At 44.8% G+C, this 19,887-nt stretch overlaps 1 protein-coding gene across 1 annotated transcript; it reads right to left on the reverse strand.

Moving 5' to 3' along the window:
- Window positions 1–13,891: 13,891 nt before the first annotated feature.
- KCNJ1 (potassium inwardly rectifying channel subfamily J member 1) lies at window positions 13,892–15,052 on the reverse strand. Its single transcript, XM_049778324.1, has one exon. It carries the CDS (start codon window positions 15,008–15,010, stop codon window positions 13,892–13,894), a length of 1,119 nt encoding a protein of 372 aa, XP_049634281.1. The 5' UTR covers window positions 15,011–15,052.
- Between the last annotated feature and the right edge of the window lie 4,835 nt (window positions 15,053–19,887).

The raw sequence follows: 19,887 nt of genomic DNA on the forward strand, positions 1-19,887 counted from the left end.
AAAGAAAGAAAGAAAGAAAGGAAGGAAGGAAGGAAGGAAGGAAGGAAGGAAGGAAGGAAGGAAGGAAGGAAGGAAGGAAGGAAGGAAGGAAGGAAGGAAGGAAGGAAGGAAGGAGAAAGAATGAAAGCAAGAAAAAGAAAGAAAGAAAGAAAGAAAGAAAGAAAGAAAGAAAGAAAGAAAGAAAGAAAGAAAGAAAGAAAGAAAGAAAGAAAGAAAGAAAGAAAGAAAGAAAGAAAGAAAAAAGAAAGAATGAAAGCAAGCAAGCAAGCAAGAAAGCAAGCAAGAAAGAAAAAAGAAAGAATGAAAGCAAGAAAGAAAGAAAGAAAGAAAGAAAGAAAGAAAGAAAGAAAGAAAAAGAAAGAAAGAAAGCAAGAAAAAAGAAAGAAAGAAAGAAAGAAAGAAAGAAAGAAAAAAGAAAGAAAGAAAAAAGAAAGAATGAAAGCAAGCAAGCAAGCAAGAAAGAAAGAAAAAGAAAGAAAGAAAGAAAGAAAGAAAGAAAGAAAGAAAGAGAGAGAGAGAAAGAAAGAAAGAAAGAAAGAAAGAAAGAAAGAAAGAAAGAAAGAAAGAAAGAAAGAAAGAAAGAAAGAAAGAAAGAAAGAAAGAAAGAAAGAAAGAAAGAAAGAAAGAAAGAAAGAAAGAAAGAAAGAAAGAAAACAAAGCTCTGGAAAACAATTTCATCTACTGGAACCTTAGTACCTTTTTACCTCCTGCACCCCCTTCCTTGACCTACTCTTCTTCCATGATTTCCACAGGCCCCCTCAGACCTCCTCTTCTCACTGGCCCCTACATGACTGGTACCAGGGCCCCTTGTTTCCCCACATAGTGTATAATGAGGCCTACCCTGATGACAGTCCACTCTGTTGGCGTCCCTTAAGCTTGCTCTTGGTCTGTGGGGCCTGTCCTGGGATCAAGGCAAGGCTGAAACAGGCTAACAAGGGACAGAGAACCTGGCTTGTTCCCACGGAGGGCAATGTCCAACAGGTCCCAGGAGTGTATGGGGGTGGTCCCAGTGGAAATCTGCCCACCAATGAAGAACAAAGAAACAACCCTCAGCTAAGCTTCTGGCTACAAGTTCATCTCCAGGCTCCACCTAGATTTATTATTAATTATTATAAATTATATATTATATATAATATTTATTTTATAGTATTTATTATCTAGGTGCTAGGCTATACCCAACAATGCTCAGAGCTTACTCCTGGCTCTGCTCAGAGCCTGGCTGGGTTGGGGGACCATGCCAGGGATTGAAGCCGGGTTGGCTATGTGCAAGTCCAGAGCCTTGGCCCCCTCTCCAGTCTGTCTGGCCTTCACCTAGAAAGCACAGACTGGGCCCTGGGAAGTCCATCACTGAACACTTCCTGTGCCTGTGAATACTGCCTGTCCTTTGGGCCTGTAGCAAGCATGGCTTAGGTAAAGGCAGGGCTGGAACAAGTGGCCTTTGCACCTTCATGCCACCTTCCCACCTGGGCCAGGATGTGAGCTGGAGTCCACCCAATCAGGGTCTGAGGTTCAGGAGCCACATCTTGATATGTGGTCCCTGCACCTCATGTGTTGGGTCCCACCTGAGATGGATGACCATAGAACAAGGAGCACCTTCTGACTGGTAGGGTCCTGCGTGAACTCCCCCCGAGATCTGTCCCAGAGGCCACAGAAGAAGTGTACACCCCTGGGAGGGGGACCCCACGTTCCTCTCAGCTTTCAGGGCCTCTCGACACTGCTGCCCTGACCAAACAGTTTACCTGTTGTTTCTGGGGGGCTGTAGAAGGAGAATCCTTTCTCTCCCTTCCCTTCAAACCACCAGGGAGCTCCCAGCAGTAAGGGCCTGTCACTGTGGGTTTCTGCTGACCCCCCAACCTTTGACCCTGGCCCATCCTCTGTCCCCCACTAGTGCTCAGCACATAGAGGTGTGTGTCACACAGAGGTGACGAAGTGAGGAGCAAGGTTTGAAGCTTGACGTTCTCTGATCCTGCCCTTGACACAGTCTCACTCCAAATTCTCATTGTACAAGAGGCGTGTTTTCCTGGGAACCCAAGAGAAAGAAACCCTAGAAGTTTCTAGAAGTCCACCCCTATGGCCACCTTTGGCCCAAAGGTTTAGAATTATTTTTGTTCAGGTTCCTGACCTTCTTCCCCCCAGCCAGCCAAAGCCTCCCCACACCCCAGCCAGGGTACAGCTAGCCAGGTCCTAGTTTGAGTTGAGCTGGCCACCTGGCAGCGCCCACCACCAACCCGCGGGGTCCCCCTACCCCTCCCCACGCTCCCACCAGCCACCCCCCTCCAGCCTTCTGTGAATCCAACCCATTTAAATGCCCTTTGAAAAGCTCTCTGTTTGGGCAAGTTCCACATCGGCCTAGAAAGCAGCAGATTATCTGAAAATAGGTGTTATTGATTACAACCAGGTGGTCTTCGTGGCAAGGGGGGCCAGTGGAACCAAAATAAATATTTGCCGGCACAAAGAACAAGTGGGCCCTGTTGCGGGTGGGGGCTGCGCTGGGCCCTCGCGGGCCTCCCCCGCGGCCCTGGGGCGCGCTGCAGCGCAAACCCGGGATTGTGTTTCTGCAATTAGGACAGAAATGAGCTGGGGTGGGAGGTGGGGGGGCGGCGGGGCAATCGCACAAAAGCCCCCGCCGCTTCCAACGCCAACGCTCCCTCCCGCCTGCCTGCGCCCCTGGCCGGCTGCAGGCTGGGGCCTTGGAATTGTATTTTCTTTGGCTTTCTGGCGCGCTCCTTATTATTTATTTCTTTTCCCTCTGTTTTATTTGTATTTTCAAGTTGCCGGCCGGGCTGGAGGCCGAGCATTCACCCCGCTGCCTAGGAGCGGCTCAGACAGCCGGAGCCAGAGCTGCCAGGCCCGGCCCACGGCCACAACAGGGTGGGGTGAATGGAGGGGAGCCAGGGAGGTGTGGAACCAGGGAGGGATGGGGGTTCGCCCAGTGCCTCTTGAACCTGGGATCTGGCAGGAATGAGGCTGGTGAAGGGGGATGGAGTGCTAAAGGGAGAATATGGGGAAGCAGGGGAGAATATGCAAAGAGGAGAATATGCAGAGTGAAGGGGTGAGTCATAATTAAGGTCATTCACTGGAGGGAGGCCGAAATAGGGAGTCAGGGCCCACCCCCAGGTGCTGAGCAGAGTCTCTTAGATCTCCAGATCCCTAAACCTCTCATCTTCTCCCAAGAGCCAGGGGTGGTTGGGAAGGGAGATGTGGGACAGAGAAGAAAGAGGATTCCCATCTTCCTTCCAGAAGCAGTGTTTAGACCCTCTTAGAGAGGCCTTGGGAAGTTTGGGGTGGGGTAGGGGGCTGAGAGGGGCTGGTCCCAGCACAGTCAAGCTTTATCCCAAGGATCCTGGAAGGAGCTGGAAGCAGAAAGAAACCAAATAGGGAGAGAGAAAGGCCCTCCACTAAGGGCCAGTGATGGTGCAGTGGATGGAGTGCTGGTCTTGCACATGGTAGGCCTGGGTTCCATCTCCTGTTCCATCTCTCCATGTGGTCTTCCAGCACTACCAGGAACAATGACTGAGCACAGAGCCAGGGTTACGCCTTGAGCACTGCCTGGTGTGATGTACGGAAGAAACTAAGAAAGACCCACTCAGCCATGCAGGTAATGTCCCAGGGAAGGCACTGCATCCCTAGTATCAGGAGAGGGGTGGGACAGAGTCCAGATTGGTGACTTTTAGTGCCATGTAAATGGAGACACATATCTAACTCCTCTCATCCTCTCATTCCCTCAGGGCTGCCCCTTGAGCGATGTCACCTATCTGTGGGTTCCAGGGAAGAGAATTGTCCCCCATTTCCCTGCAGGATCCAGCAGCTCCATCCAGCTGCTAACAGCGCCCATCTGGACCAGGAGGACTCAAGAGCCACACCCAGGAGTCAAGAGAGCTGTCTAAGGACTAGACAACTAGTGGAAACTGAGGCAAAGGAGGTGCTAGGACAAGGTCAGGGTGTAGAGGGGGATCCAGGGAGAGGTGCCCCGGGAAAAAGCGGTCCTATCCCAAGTGTAGAGTTCACGGGCTCATCACTGACATCCTTGTGGAAAGTGCTGCCATGAGCCAATGAAAAAAGCGTGCATGGAAACACTCTTAGATTTGAAAAGGTTTTATTGCTTTCATTTAATTGTCTGTTTGAAGAGCCACAACTGGTGGTGTTCAGGAGCTCTTCCCGACTGTACTCAGGAATCACTCCAGAGGTACCCAGGATACCTTCTGGGGTGCTGGGAATTGAACTTGAGTCAGCACATGCACTTGAAACAGCCATTTGCAAGGCAAATGTACTATAGTCCATTGTACCATATACTACATTGTACTATACCAAATTAGCTGTAGTCCATTGCACTATAGCTCCAGTCACCTTTAAATTTTTTAATATTTAACATTTAAATTTGAAATTTAAATTTAAAACAAATATTTACAGATGTGTATATATGTGCATATAGACGTATAGACTATGTATACATCTACAGAGATTTCTAAAGACTTAGAGGAAGAACTACCAATTCATCCATCATCCACCCATTTATTTGTATAGATTCATTCATTTTAACTATCTTTTTTAGTCACCCATCTGTTGATTAAGTCACCCAACCATTTACTTATTTATTCGTCCACTCATTTAGTCAACTATCAGCCATCCATTCCTCAAGGGTGGTGGAACACAGCTCGTAAAGAAGAAAAGTAAGAATGCACAAACCTACATTTGTGCATTCACTTCCCATCAGAAGAAGTCAGGAGAGAAATAAACACATATATTTGTTTATGCAAAGGTCAAGGAACGATCTTGTCTCAAGGAAATAAAAAATGTATAAGTAATGAAAGGGAATGAGTTTCTGGGTGGAAGTGAGTCTTAGAACTTTGAGTTGCTCTCTGGACTGGCAAGGAAGATCTGCCTCTCCATTCTTTTTTTTTTTTTTTTTTTTTTTTTTGGTTTTTGGGCCACACCTGTTTGATGCTCAGGGGTTACTCCTGGCTATGTGCTCAGAAATCGCCCCTGGCTTGGGGGGACCATATGGGACGCCGGGGGATCGAACCGCGGTCCTTCCTTGGCTAGCGCTTGCAAGGCAGACACCTTACCTCCAGCGCCACCTACCCGGCCCCTGCCTCTCCATTCTAAGCAGGTTCTCTTTTGTGATCTGGAAGCATCTGGTGCCACCTGCTGTTCAAATAAACACAAAAAGCTGGAACGCTTCTGTCAGCTTTAGGTTGGCTCCTTTCAGGCTTTTGCTGCCTCCTCTCCTGATCCTTCCTTCCACTGCAGTTGAGTTCAGCAGGATTCCCTGCTTCAATTTACCTGCTGGAAAGTCTGATGCATGGGCAGAATCTGCCACTGATGCTTTTTGAGTGTCCTTAAGACATACTTAGGATGTGTCTTATGGAAACATCTGGTACGTTTCCACTTGTGAAAACAGGTCAAGAAAGGGACTGTCACAATCCCTTCACACATCTACAGTGTGATGCCTGCACCCATGTATAGTGGAAGTAGAAGAGATAGCAAGAAGATGAGCTGGTCTGTCATAGGTCATCGTCCAGGTTGGAATAGAAGCAAGTGGATGGGAAGGGAAAGAGGGCAAGGTAGCACAGATTCATGGATCAAACTAATATGGCCTTAGGTCATCAACTGCATTGTCACCCTGGGAGGCAGAGGGTGGGATAAACCCATAATGAGTGTCACCTTAGTGCTGTCTTCAAAATCTTTATCTCAGCTGTGTCACCAGCCCTCATCTACTCTCTCGGCCCTGGGCTCTGTGCTTTTAAAGGTATAAGACCTCCACTTCATGAACATATATGTTCATCCACACACTTCCACTAGGTACAGTTGTCTCAAAAGGTGGTTGCAGAGGATGGGGACACCACTGGAAAGGTCTAAAGACATGTTTCTAAAAGACATTAATGGTGCTTTTGAGGACCATCAGGGCCGCAACCATGGGGCTGTTGGGTGTCCAGGATGCAATTCAGGGTCTAATATATGAGCTGTCTTTCTGGCCCTGAGCTGGGTGCTCCCCCAACATTTGCTCATGTTCTGGTCCGTGTGTTTGTTCTTTCCATAGCCCTTTAACTCAGGGACTGTGGACACCCACCACCCAAAAGAACATTCTGGAAGGTTAGGAATGTTTCCAGTGTCGGGGCCAGAGTGATAGGGAGTTTGCCTAGCACTTGGCTAACCAACCTGGGATCTATTGGGTTTGATCCCCTGCATCTCACATGGACCCCTGAGCCTGTCAGGAGCTATTTCTGAACATACATTCAGGATTAAGCCCTGAGCACTGTCAGGTGTGGCTGAAAAGAACAAAACTTTGGAGGCTGGAGTGATAGCACAGAGGTAGCACATTTGCCTTGCAAGCAGCCAATTCAGGACAGATAGCAGTTCGAATCCCGGCATCCCATATGGTCCCCAGAGCCTGCCAGGAACAATTTCTGAGCACAGAGCCAGGAGTACCCCCTGAGTGCTGCCTGGTATGACCCAAAAGCAAACAAATAAAAAGAACATTTCCAGTGTCAAGATAGCATAAGAGATGCCAAGTTCACTATAAATTTATGCATCTTCAGAGTCCTCCAGGTATTCCTACAGTCCCTAGGTCTCTCTGCTTCCTCCCTGCTACCTATTGGGGGGGGGGGGGAATGTGCACCTTCTGTGGGCCCAGATGTGGGGACTGAGTCATCAGGATGGTTGTGGTCTCCAACTGCCATATTTGCTCTTCTCTGAGCCTTGCTGGAGACCTCAGTGACTCCCTCCTTTTACTTCCTTGGGCCAGGGAGCCTCTTCTGACCAGGAGCCAAGCCTCTGGCCACCTTTCCACGTGTCTCAGGCATCAAGAACAAGGGCAAAAGGAGGTGACCATGGGCCCAGCTTATGTCATCTCCTTCATGGTCACACACCCAGGTACTGGACCTATAGGCTCTGTCTTGCTTTGAGTTGCCACTTTCTGAAGGGAGCACACCCTCCAGAACTGTGCCAGGAAGAGCTGTGTGGATCTGCAGAGGAAGCACAGAACTTAGCAGAAAGCAGAGCTCCCTCCCTCTCTACAGCAGGAGACTGGGTAATGCAGGGGAGCTCTTGTCTTTGTTAAAAACAGGCCTGAACTGCTTCCCAATAAATCTTAAGCCCCAACATTATAGACATGCTCCTACAATCTTCCCTCAAGCCCATGTGCCTCCCCAGAGACTGTAGGGACAATCGGCAGAGGCCTTGTTCCCTACAAACTGTTTCTAACCTCTGTCTCATGACCAGTAAGCACTAGATCTGCCATACACTCCTTGACAGCCAAACCACTTTCCCACAGTCCCCAGGCCTAGCCACTGTGTGTCCTGTGCACTCAGGACCAGAGCCTGCCTTGTACCTTTTCTCCTGCCTCAGTTGTCTTACTTTCCTCTCCAGCCATGACTCCTCTCCCTCCCCTTCTTTTCCAGCCCCTTCACCTCCCCTCATCTCCCCTCTCTTCTCTTCTCCTTTTCCAGTTCTCTTCCCTTTCCTTTCCTTCTCTCTCCTCTCCCATTATCTTCCCTTATTTTCTCTTTCTTTATCTTCCTTCCTTCATTCCTTTCTTCCCTCACTCCTTCCTTTCTGCCCCCCTCTTTCCCCCCCCCCTTCTTAGTTGAGCTTTGTGTGGTGCCAGGAATTAAACTCAAGATCTCACATATGCAATCAGGTGCTCTACCACTTGAGCCATGGACTTGATCTCCACTGTAATGTAGCTGGGTACAACATTTTATAACCAAGGATTGATTTTTTGATTTGCTCCTCAAGGCTCCTGAGCTCCAACCAAAAGGTGAAGATTCATGTTCTGGAGAGAAAACAGGGGTTAAAGCACACATCGCTATTCCTGATTTGTGTCCCAACATGAAACAATTCCCTGAGCACTTCTGAGTACAACCCTAGGGGGTCCCTGAACCTCACAAGGTGGCCTTGGTGGGTCCCAATAAGTCATCCTTGGTGTCTTCTCATTGAACCCTAGCTGAGAGGGGAGCCTGAGCACACTGTGTGAGCCTCTACAAAATAAAAATAATTTAATTATTATCCAAAAGTGATTTGGATATTCAAAACTGAGTCTCCCAGAACCCTGGAAGGGGCAGGTAGGAGAGCATTTGAGAATCCCTGTTTTAATTTTGAAACTAGCCTCAATTCCAGGGAGCCTTGAGCCTTAAAGATCTTCCATGCAGAGCCCTATTCTGAGAGCCCTGGACCCCTATCACTAGCCTCAGAGCCCATGCACAGAGTCAGATTTGTCAGCACCCTCCAGCACTGCCTGCCTCCAGCAAAGGGAAGCAAGAATTTAGGAATACAAAATGGGGGTGTACACCAGCTCTCAGTTTAAAAGCAGGGCAGGTGCTCTGGAGTGAGTCTAGCAACCATGGCACAGGCACCCAGCAAGGAAAAGTAGGTCAGGGAAAGCCACAAGCCTTCCCTGGCCATCCTCAAGCACTAGTAACCAGAACCCTGCTGAAGAGTTTTGAGAGTTTTCAGAACAATCAAAGACAGACAGACAGACAGACAGAGAGAGACAGAGAGACAGAGATAGAGAGAATGTATATGGCTTACATTTTATTTTCAAAAAGAAACAGTAGAACAAAACCAACAAGCACATCTAACTCTGCAGCATAAACTTGGAAGGGTGTCTTCAAATCCCTGCCCATGATCATTCTTGCATAATTAAGAAAGAAAACCATGAAATTATAAAGTGGCCCTGAAGTCTTTCTAATCATTAGAAATAAAGTCAGGCCATATTTGGTTCAGAGTAACACAGGAAAACAATCTCTTGGAGTGACTATCAAACCTTGTGTTGGCTCTAGGGAGTAAGGGGCAACATGGGAAGCTTGACAGTAAAGTATGTTTTTAGTTATTGGTCCCTGTGATTTACCTCTGAAACCCCTCAAAAAGGCAAAAAAAAAAAAAAACAATATAGTTTGTTGTCTTGCATCCTTAAAAGGACATATTTTAAATAATTTCTTTAAACCCTCCATAATGGGACTGGAGAGACAGAACTGGGATTCAAGCATTTGCTTTGTATACAATTGAGCCCAGTTCAAACCCCAGTATCATATATGGTTTCCTGAGTATTTGCAGGAATGACCCCTGAGCAGCGAGTCAAGAGTAAGCCCTGAGCATTGCCCTAAATCTAATCAAACCAAAATAACACTACTCAGTATCATTTCTTTAAAACAATTTTGAGCATACATCTGTAGGAATGTCGAGGCCATTTTTGCAAAACTCCAAGGAGCATCAGAGAGAAACAGTGTCCCCTCCATAGCCAGCTAACTTGTCTCCCACTCTGTTCAGGGATACAAGGATGGATGGGACCCTTCAGGCTTCAGTGTGTCCAAGTTGTATTCCTTTTTCTGACGCTCCAGTGTTCTCTGTGGACATCTGTTGGGTTGAAATATAGCATAAGGACCAGGGTTTGACTCCAGTTACCCCAGCCTTTACCCTGTCTTCTATCAGCTACAACTGGGAAATGGTCACCTATGGCATGTGGAACCTTCTGGAGATCACATTACAGCCCTGCCAGCTCAATCCACGACTCAACAATTTGGAGGTAGAGAGGCTTAGTCCTAACTTCCAAGCCAAGACCAGACCTCATTTTGCCTTGTTATTCAATTCTGTCTTTGTCTTAAGTTTACTGGCAGGCCCACAGAGATTTAGAAAAGTGTCATGAATTAAAGCACCATACCTTAAGCAATGGTCAAACACTCATTAGACAGGCAGAGACTCAAGGATGCTTTCAGCCATGGTGGCCATGATCAGCTCATTCATCATTCACTCATCACAGAACAGACTGTGTAATATATTTGATTAGTACAAGAAGCAACTTCTTTCCTGGGGGATGACCCCATATGTCAAATGCAGATTATGTGCCTCAACTTCAAATAAAGGAAGATCCAGAGATTGAGCATATGTGCAGGATTGATATGTCCACTTAATGTATCTACAGACATAGAAAATAGTTGGCATAAATCGGTTGAGAAAATTGCCCATGAGACTCTCAAATGCTGACCAGAAGGATGGTTCATGATCCAGAGCAAAGTATGGATGGCCTCAGAGCCCCTTCTGAGGACATGAAACTCCAAACATGTTTCCTGAATCCTGCTCAGCTGTCTGCAATGTGTTCAGCAATGGGCAGCAAAGAGTCTCCCAAATCATAAGCCAGGATCAGGTACACAGCGCAGCTAACCTGGAGCACCATAAAGACCTCATAGTCCTCAAGAATCCCTTCTGAGTCTGGCCCAGGTTAGAAGATAGACCAAGTGGGTTGGTGCATGTGGGCTTTCATGAGAGACAGATCTGGGTTTGCATCCTAGCCAGCCATCATCTATCTAGTGACCATGGGCAAGTTTCCTATCTGAGCTGTTAATGTGAACAAGAGGTACAAGGTCTAGATCTGGCCTTTTGGATAATTAAGACAATGACAGAACTAGAGGATGCTTTGAGTAGAACCCAAGTCATAATAAGGACTAGATGAGGAAACCTTAGAGATAGTGTACCCCAAGTCATGAAGCTTTCCATTTGCTTGAAAGTTACTTATGTTTTCTAGAACATGCAAGACAATCAAGCCCATGTTGGATGAGGAGGTAGAAGCAGCCCACACACGTTCATTCCTACCCCCTTTCTGCAAAGTCCCCTCTCTGGAGGGCTCTGCTCCAAGGAGTCCAGCTGGGTGCATGTGGTTGGGGAGATTAAATTATTTTTGAATTCCTAACTGAATGTTCTTTTAATGGAAACTTAATGACAGGCATTGAAATAGATTTCCTCCACTCCCCTCCTCCTGCAGCCCCTTCCCCTGCCTCTGTGCTGCGCAGTTCCCGATAACCTTTGTTCCCCACCCCTGCACTTTTATCTCCCCAGTGACAAACAGCCCTTGCTGGACAGAAAGAGGAAATTCCAGTCATTGTTCTTAAACTTCTGGCTTCCAAAATAAAATGTTCTATCTCCCCTTTCAAGCTTTGATTGACATACACTTCCTGTGGGGACCGATGGCCCATGGGCGGGCCAGTGACTTATTTGCATGCCAGGCATCTGTGTTTTCCATAAGTTTATTCTAGGTAGGGAAAGAGCTTTCATTCTCTTTCCCAATTACCCTCTTCCCAGAACCCATCCCAAAGTGGAGGCCCTCTTCCACAGTCCATCAGCAATTCTTTCCTGCCTTGTTCTGTACTCATTAGTCTAGGAAACAAACAAATTTGGGAAGTCACTTAGAACCTGGAGGAAACCCTTTTCCAAACTGTCTCTTATATCTGAACTCTCAATATTGGAAGTTGAGCCAACCCAAGTCTTCCAGCCTCAGTTGTAAACCAGGATCAGAGATTCCAAGATTCTCAGAGCCTCGGATGGTAATACAATAGAGAATGTCGTTTTCCTTTAAAGAGATAGGAGATGTTGACTTGCTTTTGAATTGGGCAATCAACAAATATAATAACCTGCCCTCCTAGAACAAGCATGTTATGATGAATTCAGGTCTCATGGGGATGCTATAGCTTTAGAAAGAGGAAAGCCTACATTCAACAATGATTGAAATTTGATGCTGAGTGGCCTTCTAGAACCTTCTATTTGCTCTTTATTTTCTTTGCTTACTTTACTCTTTATTCATTCACCCTGGAGTTCTAGCTGCCATTTAGAATTATCAAAAGGAATTTGCTAGCCGAGGGATTTTTTTTTTTTGAAGGTAAGAATTTCAAAGGATGCTAGAAGTTCAATGGCAACTTGAAGTGAAAGGAGAGTCTCAGAAGGTCTTATAATTGGAATAAAGAAATATTTGAAAGCAGACAAATTTCCACCAGTTGACTCAGAAACAAGCACCTATCAGAAAGATTCTAGTTGCTCAATAATACATAGAAATGAATAGCAAATGGTCATTGCATTTCCAGCAGAGCAGACTGGAAGGGATGTGCTCTGATACTCATGACCTGAGTGTGCATATTTTCCTGCTCTTTGCTAAATGGACTTCAGGATCAGTAAAGCTCATGACAGTGAACCAGCTGAGGGCTGGCTTCCTGTATCTTGGTTGGTTAATTAAATTATGATGCCTGCTCACTGGTAAGTAATCTCCTGTGCAGGCCAGCTAAATCTACTGTTAGGCTATTAACAAAGCCCATATTAGAGCGCCACTGGCCGGGTGTAAAACCTGCAGGCATCTATACAAACTCAACCTGGGTCTAGGAAAACAAATTCATCCCTGCAAACAACTCTTTATTTTTAGGTGTCAAGATTCACACTGGTTTGATCTTTTCCTGAGCTGCATAAGAAGAGGAGTGTTGGAGGGAGGGTATTTTTCCTTTCAGGAAAGCTAGACCACAGAATGGTCCTCAGCCACTTTCCCATCCTACCCACCTTTCCCAGGGAAACATTCCCCATCCCTCTCCCTCCATCTGTGTGTTACAATGAAGGTACAATAAGGGACACTTTTGGAAAGTATGTGCATAGTTTCAGGGATTTAATACATGAATCAATACACAGAAAGCATTAGGATTCCTAAACAGCTTTGAAAACCATAGTTTGCAAAATATATTGAAAAAATGTAGGTGGAAAGTGGAAGAATATTCATAGTAAGGGTTTCCCTGCAGACCAACCTTGATTGGGCTATTCACTGGCAAAGAAAGAGAAACTTTCCTCCCCAGGTGTCACATCTATTCCATTTCTTTCTGGAATGTTTCTTTCTGGAAACAGCATTTCAGGCACCCATGCATGCAAACACCTTTCAGATCATTTTTTCTCGGGAGCATGTAGGGATGTTAATCTCTGCTAATCTCACTTGATTTTTTTTCAAACTTCCATTGCCTTCTTGGAAGAGGAGGAATTATTCCTTCTCTGGATTAGTGGTGATTTATCTCATCAAGATCCCACCATTGTACATTAGACAAGCTTTCTTGCAAGGTGCTTGTCCTCATTCTAGAATGGTGGTGAGGGCTTCATCAAAATGAACTACATGAGAATTCTTGGGCAAAGCCTAGCTTAGCCATGGTGTCCAACTGCTCTATAAGGCAGATGGGCTCTGGGCTCCTCCTCATTTGAATACCAGACATGCAGAGTTCATGTACTTGAATTTTACTGCTCCTCTGGAAACAGCTTTATGCAAACCAAGTGAAAAGTCTAAGCATCTTAGTCTAAGGAAGCCAGAGCTTCAGGAATGTTAAGACACTGTCTTTTCTTCTTGTCTTTGATTAGCTCAACTCTATTCACATAAAGGACCAATGAACCATTTCCTCTGATAAAAGGCAAAGTTAAAATAAAGTCCTGTCAGTAGAATTAAGATGAGATTAGGACTTTTCCCTGATTCCATCTAAAGCTCTTTTATTTTGAGGTGTTGGGCCACTCCCAGTGACACTCGGGTGTTACTCCTGGCTCTGGGGAACCATATAGAATATCAGGGATCAAATTTAGGTCCGACTCGGTCAGCACATGCAAGGCAAATGCCCTACTGCTTGTGCTACTACTGGTCCTACTCTGGTCCACTCTATCTAAAGCTCTTAACTTAAAACTTTTAATTTGGGGGGGGGCACATTCCACTGTACTCAGGACTTACTCCTGACTTTGTACTCAGAGGTCATTCCAAGTGGGTTGGAGGACCATAAAGGATGACATAATCAACCTGGGTTGATTATGTGCAAGGCTACTCTATCGATCCAACTCTAACAAAGCTTTTAAAGCATCTCATTTGTCCTGTTCTTGATTTTATTTGCTTCCATCAATCTGGCATAATTTCTATCTTCATGGTCAAGATTCTAAGTGTGGTCTTGTGGTATGACAAATTCCAAAGCTAAGAATTTGTAGAATCACAGTTATGGGGTTCAAGGCTAGAGATTGGAGGTCCTTGTTCATGTTGAAATGCCCCCAACTTGTTGATTGCTTTTGAATGTGCTAACTGCTATGAATCGGAGACTTTGCTTTGCTGGTTGTGTTGAAAGGCCACTTACATTTGGGTGTCATCGGTTTCATTGACTTCTGATAAAATAAAGTTGGGGTTATCATAACCTCTCTTTGTCCTGGCTCGAGCGTCTTTCTCATTGTAAAGGCACAGGGCACAGTGAGGGGTTTCCACTTCCACCGTCTTGCTAAAATTATGGAAATCCACTCTGTATCTGCCTTCCTTGGTCTTAGAAACTATGGGAGCAAAACGATAGCCCCAGAGCACCTCCTCAGGGACATAGGATGTCCGCACCTGGCAGGTAGCACTAGTTGATTCCACGGTGCCATCCAAAAACACCACTAATTCAAAGTCCTGCTGTGTGAGAGTCTCTGCTGCCATGTGAAAGAAGGGGCTATGGTGGTCAATGATATGGTAAATTGTCAGCGGGGAGATAAAGAATAAATTTTCATTCCCGGCATCAACTACAAAGTTGATATTGATCTGGTCCAAAATGATGGTCTCTCCTTCAGGTGTGACGGTGGTCTTCAGTAGCTTCCCGTATATGTGGCTGCCGATGAGGAGGCTCTTTCTCAGATTAGCCACGCGAATGAGGAGACAGAGCTTCCCGCCTCGCTTGCTGATCACAGCATTCTTGCTGAAGGTGATGGTCTTGGCACATTTTTTGGATCTGGAGATCTTGGCTAAAATGGCACCACACATGAAAGAGTTGATGATGACGCCAAGGATGGACTGGAAGACCAGCAGGAAAATGGCTGTGCCACATTGTTCTGTCACACACCGGAACCCATACCCAATGGTCACTTGTGTTTCTAGTGAAAAGAGAAAGGCTGAGGTTAACCCATTAATGTTTTCCACGCAAGGAGTGTGGTTGACAGAAGGGTGGAATTCAGGTAGATCTTTGTGGATGTAGGCGACAGCGTACCACAGGAGACCAAAGAGGAACCAACTCCCCAGAAAAGCTGTGATGAAGATGGTCATTTTATACCTCCATTTCAGGTCCAGCACTGTTGTCCAGATGTCCACGAAGAAGATGAACCTCGATTGGGCATCAACATTACCAAACTCAATGTTGCACCTTCCATCTTTAGAGACCAGCCTTGCTCTTTGCCTAGTGTGTCCCAAAATGTGAGTGATAAACCATTTCCGAAGATGTTTGAACATCTTTTCTGTCAGCACTCTGATCTGAAAACACAGGAAGAGAAAAAAAATATTGAGAGCTACAGTAAATTAGTGCTAGAGCTACAGCTGCTAGCTGTATGGAATGAGTCCATGAATGAATGAACAAAGAATTGTGCATTCAACAATTTCTTAGCATCATACATACAATCATACATAACTAGATGTGAAAAAAGTTACTCAAAACCACCTGTGTTGCCCATCAATGAAGACCACCAACAAGTCTATTCAGGATCCCTAGGTCTGTTTCCAATGGAACCTTTCCATTATAAGACCACAGTATTAAAGAATATATGCAATGCTCATTGGATATTTATTTGATATTTCTTTTTGTATTGTTGTGGTATTTCAATTCCTTTTTTCCTGTCCTCTCTCAAACTGAGGTTGAGAGCCTCTAGAAGGACTATACCCATTTTTGGCTAATTTGATTTTTACCCCACTTTATTGCTTTTCTCTCATAACTTGAACTATCTAGTTCTTAAATAGAGGGGGAAATAAGGGAGGGTACCAGGACCAAACAGATATATGATCACTATGTAGTAAGCTAGACACAGAGGGGACCACTAGCAGCAACTAGTAGATGGGGGTGAGGGTGGGGGAAATGGTATGCAGGATGGAAATGGGGATGGAGGAAGGACAAATTTAGTGATGGAAATTCCCCTGATTCAATGTTAATATGTACCTAAAATACTACTTTGAAAGATATGTAAGCCAATGGTCAAAATAAAAATTATATATAATAAAAAAGAATATATGCAATTACAGAGTCCAGAGTGGAAGGGAGGGACTGAAAGAAGCCTTAAATGTTGCTTAGTCAGTTGGTGACAAATCTTAATTACTTATCAATCTTACTTCATCAGCTGCACTCAGTGTTGAAAGTGCTTGTGACAATAACTATAAATACTTGATATTATTATTACTTGATATTATTATTAGGGTGGGGCAACCTCCCAGTTGGTGCTCAATACCCACAGTTTATATGATATGACCAGGGGTACCTAGTGTGTAAGGGCCTCATAGGCTGCAACTGGTGATGATAAGGGGATCAAGTGATGCTGGAGATCAAACCTTAACCACAGTATTATTTCTCTGTCCTGGATATAATTCTTAAAATCTACTTTCCTCTTTTTTATCATCTTGTTTAGTCTTGATGAACACAAATATCTGTAAACACAGGACTATGAAGCACTATTTTTGTAGCATATAAAAATCAACCTATGAGAAAGCACCCATCAATAGTTTGCCTGAATCATCTTGGAGGGTGTTGCTGATATTCATTTATCAAGAGAGTCCTCTCTGATGTAAATCAGTTTTTCACTCATCAAATAAAGCAACAAAGGCTGAGACAATCACATAGAATCCTGTACTTAACCAATGTCCTTGTTCCCAGTTAACAGATGCTGCACTGCACTGCATCCTCTATTTCTATCATGATACCTTCCCTGAGAGGTTTTTCAAGCATTGGTTGCTTCTTTTTCAATACTTGGCACTACTTAGAACAGAGTTTTTTGGTACCATTTGGACACATCCTGCAAGATGACCTCAGTGTTCTTAGTGTAGATGCCAACCTGTTCTTTCTCTCTCTCCAAGGTTGGCCAAGATTGCACCAAGGTCACCACTATCAAATTCTCAGACTCTTTTTCCCACTGCCCAAGTTGAAGAAATAGGGAGCTCTGATTTGAATAAACCTGCAGAAGAGTAAAACCATGTGCTAGTCGTTTCTAGAGAACATTCCTTTATATCAGCTGCTAGCACTATCAATAGAAGCTCACTCAATACCACTAATGGAATGAGTCCAGAAATGAATGAACAGAGGACTGTGCACTCAACAATTTTTTAGCATCATACATACATTCATACATCTTGCAGCCTACATTTCACAGCCCCAAAAGTGAATAGAACCCCCCAAACTAGTCAACAGGGGTGGAATCTAGGGATCATAAAACCTTGCACAACTCTCTCCCCTAGGTGTGCCCACCCTTCCCTACCCTACTCCAAGGTATGTGCCTACCATGGCATGCAAATGTCCTGTTCTTTTTTAATTGAATGCAAATAGGTTTCTAAAATAGATATCAAAATCCCCCTTCAAAACAGAGTGTTTATTAGTACAAACTAGGAAGTGAAACTAACTTGGTAATATATTTTAAACCTAAATGATATTCTACAGAGCTTGTTCACAGTAAGGTGAAAACACAAGAAGTCAAATCCAGCTTCATTGCGTAAAGAAATGAAGACTATACACCTCTTTTGAGAATATAAAAGATAACAAAGGAAAGAAGATGGGGGCCTGGGTGATAGCTCAAGTGTTGGAGCACATAGTTGACCACATAGGGCCTTGATGTCTGACTCGTGTTCCCCTCTCCACCACCACCCCTGTTGGGTGTGGCTCCTATAAAAAATAAAAACAAAAAAGAAAATGACTACCAATAGAACAAACACTCAGAGGACTGAGCCCTCCTCCCACCCAAACCACATCTGCTTCAAGTCCCCCAATGAGTATTGGGGGATGGTCCCAAGAGGTTCAGCAAGAAAGGTATAGCTGTCTTCTCCTTTCCCAGTCTCTACCCTTTCTCTGCACACACAAAGTTGAGGTGTGTTACATCTATTGTTAACATCTCCCTTGCTAGCTTCTAGGACACTCACAAAAGCTCTTCTTTTTTTGTTGTTGTTGTTTTTTTTTGTTTTGTTTTGTATTTTGGGTCACACCCGGTGGTGCTCAGGGGTTACTCCTGGCTGTCTGCTCAGAAATAGCTCCTGGCAGGCACGGGGGACCATATGGGACACCGGGCTTCAAACCAACCACCTTTGGTCCTGGATCGGCTGCTTGCAAGGCAAATGCCGCTATGCTATCTCTCTGGGCCCTCAAAAGCTCTTCTTAATAGACTGGATTTCCTTGCAGAAAAAGCATCACAGCCTGGCATGCGCCAACTGAATCCACATTCTCTTTACCATTCCTTATAAATCCAGAATAAGCTCTGAACACATGTGAGATTTTTCAACTCCATGCACTGCCTGCCTAAAGCTAAAGGTAATTTAGCACCCTCCCCCTGCTACTGATTTATCTTAGCTACGTTAGGGTTCACAATAAAATATGATCTGTCAGTCCTTGCAAAGAGCTAGAACAAAAGCCTCTAAAGCTTGTTAGTCTGCACTTACAAACATCCTTAATGTCCCCAACGATGCCTGCATGCCTGGGAAAGCGGAGACTGGAGCTGATGCCTGGACACGGACTGGTTCTTTCGGATCCAGCTAATATAGTCTAAGCTCTGGTCAGTGGGCTGAAGCTAATTTGTATTATTTTGAAAACACTTCATTTGATCATGACATGAGGTGATTTCAACCCAGAAAATCAAGGGCTTCCAACTGGATGTGTATATTTTGTACAAACCTCACAAGACTTGAATACTGCCGACCAAGTCGCAGAGTTGGCCCCTGGGCAGCAGGTAACAAATGTGCTTCTGCATTTCTCCCCTGCTTTGCCACATTCTGTTGCCCTCCAACTCTATCTCATTGGGGTGTGCCAATCACTTGATATAGTTATTGTTAAGTAGTCTATAATTATTTTCTGGAATAATTAATTTCTGAAATAAGCTCACCAAGATAAGCTCCTGAGATCTTTAAACACTGTCCATGGCGCAAGCAAATACAGAGATACATAGAGATTTGTGAGGTGCAAGTGAACCCAAAACGGGAAGAAATGAGACACCTGGGTAATCTCCCTTTACAACAGGCTTGGTTATGTAAGACACAGGAGACTTTCCTGTTGGATTTAGTTGATAAAATCTGGTATTTACAGAAGGTGCTTTTACCATGTACTGGATTAGACAATGTGGTTAATTTCTTCATTCAAAGAGTGGGAATAATTCTACCTAAAGAATGCCAGCGCACAGGACAAATACATCCTCTGACCAATCCCATCCTTCACACACAGTCCCATTAGACACAGCTCATCGCCTGCTTTGCTTTGAGAACCGTCTCTAATCTCCCCGTAGATGACCCACCAAGTCTGTCTAAACTGCTGAGCAAATAGAGTGCAGCCCCAGAGTTTTGGTTATGTAACTTGCACCTATTTAGGCTGCTTTCTATTGAACATAGTAAATCTTAATAGCAAGCACAGGGTTGCACATTAACTAATATTTACGAGGTATCTGAGTGTCTCAGGATTACTGGTTGCTCTTTTGTATTTTCTCTCCCACCTCAGTGCTTTAGCATTCTCATTCTGTAAACAGCCCATTCCCAGAAAAGAAACTGTTGGTTAACTTTGGAAACTTTGAATGATTGCTGGTCATGTAGGATTTCAAGAACAACTGGAAGTCTGTTGCCACATTCAAGGGACTTGCCAGTCTCACAGAGAAATAAACTCAAAAATCAACCACAACCACGTGTGTCCTTTGTATCATATCCAAAAAATATGTACTTGAGAGCAGTCGTAAAGACCTTTGGGTGTTCATCCACAGAATTACCTGTCAAAGATTAGCAATGATATACTGGGATAAATGTGTGTTGTGTGTATACTGGACACCATGTGGTCATTTACCAGGTGGACCAAACCAACACCATCTTTGCCACAGTGCAGCAATTTCCAGAGGAGGAGCAGGCAAGAAGGCACATGGTGAAACATGCCAGACCTCCATAGGTGCTCAATATGAAGAGCACAGAGATGCCTTCAAGACCAACACCAAGATGGAGTTCAGGTCACATCCAGAAGTGATGACAATTATTGTTGTCTAATAATCAATAAAGGAGCCCAGGCACTGGATCATCAGTAAAGGAGCCAAAGCAATGCCTTGGCTGGGCTGAGCTGCCTCTCTCAAAAAACATTTGAAAACAGATAGTCCTTGGGGTCTACACTGGACACTTGT

The sequence above is a fragment of the Suncus etruscus genome, chromosome 8 (genome assembly GCF_024139225.1).
Source record: "Suncus etruscus isolate mSunEtr1 chromosome 8, mSunEtr1.pri.cur, whole genome shotgun sequence".
NCBI classification, from domain to species: Eukaryota; Metazoa; Chordata; class Mammalia; order Eulipotyphla; family Soricidae; genus Suncus; species Suncus etruscus.

Bases quoted from the DNA above. Each gene is read 5' to 3' on its own strand.
- KCNJ1 (XM_049778324.1), bottom strand. From the start codon at position 15,010: ATGTTCAAACATCTTCGGAAATGGTTTATCACTCACATTTTGGGACAC.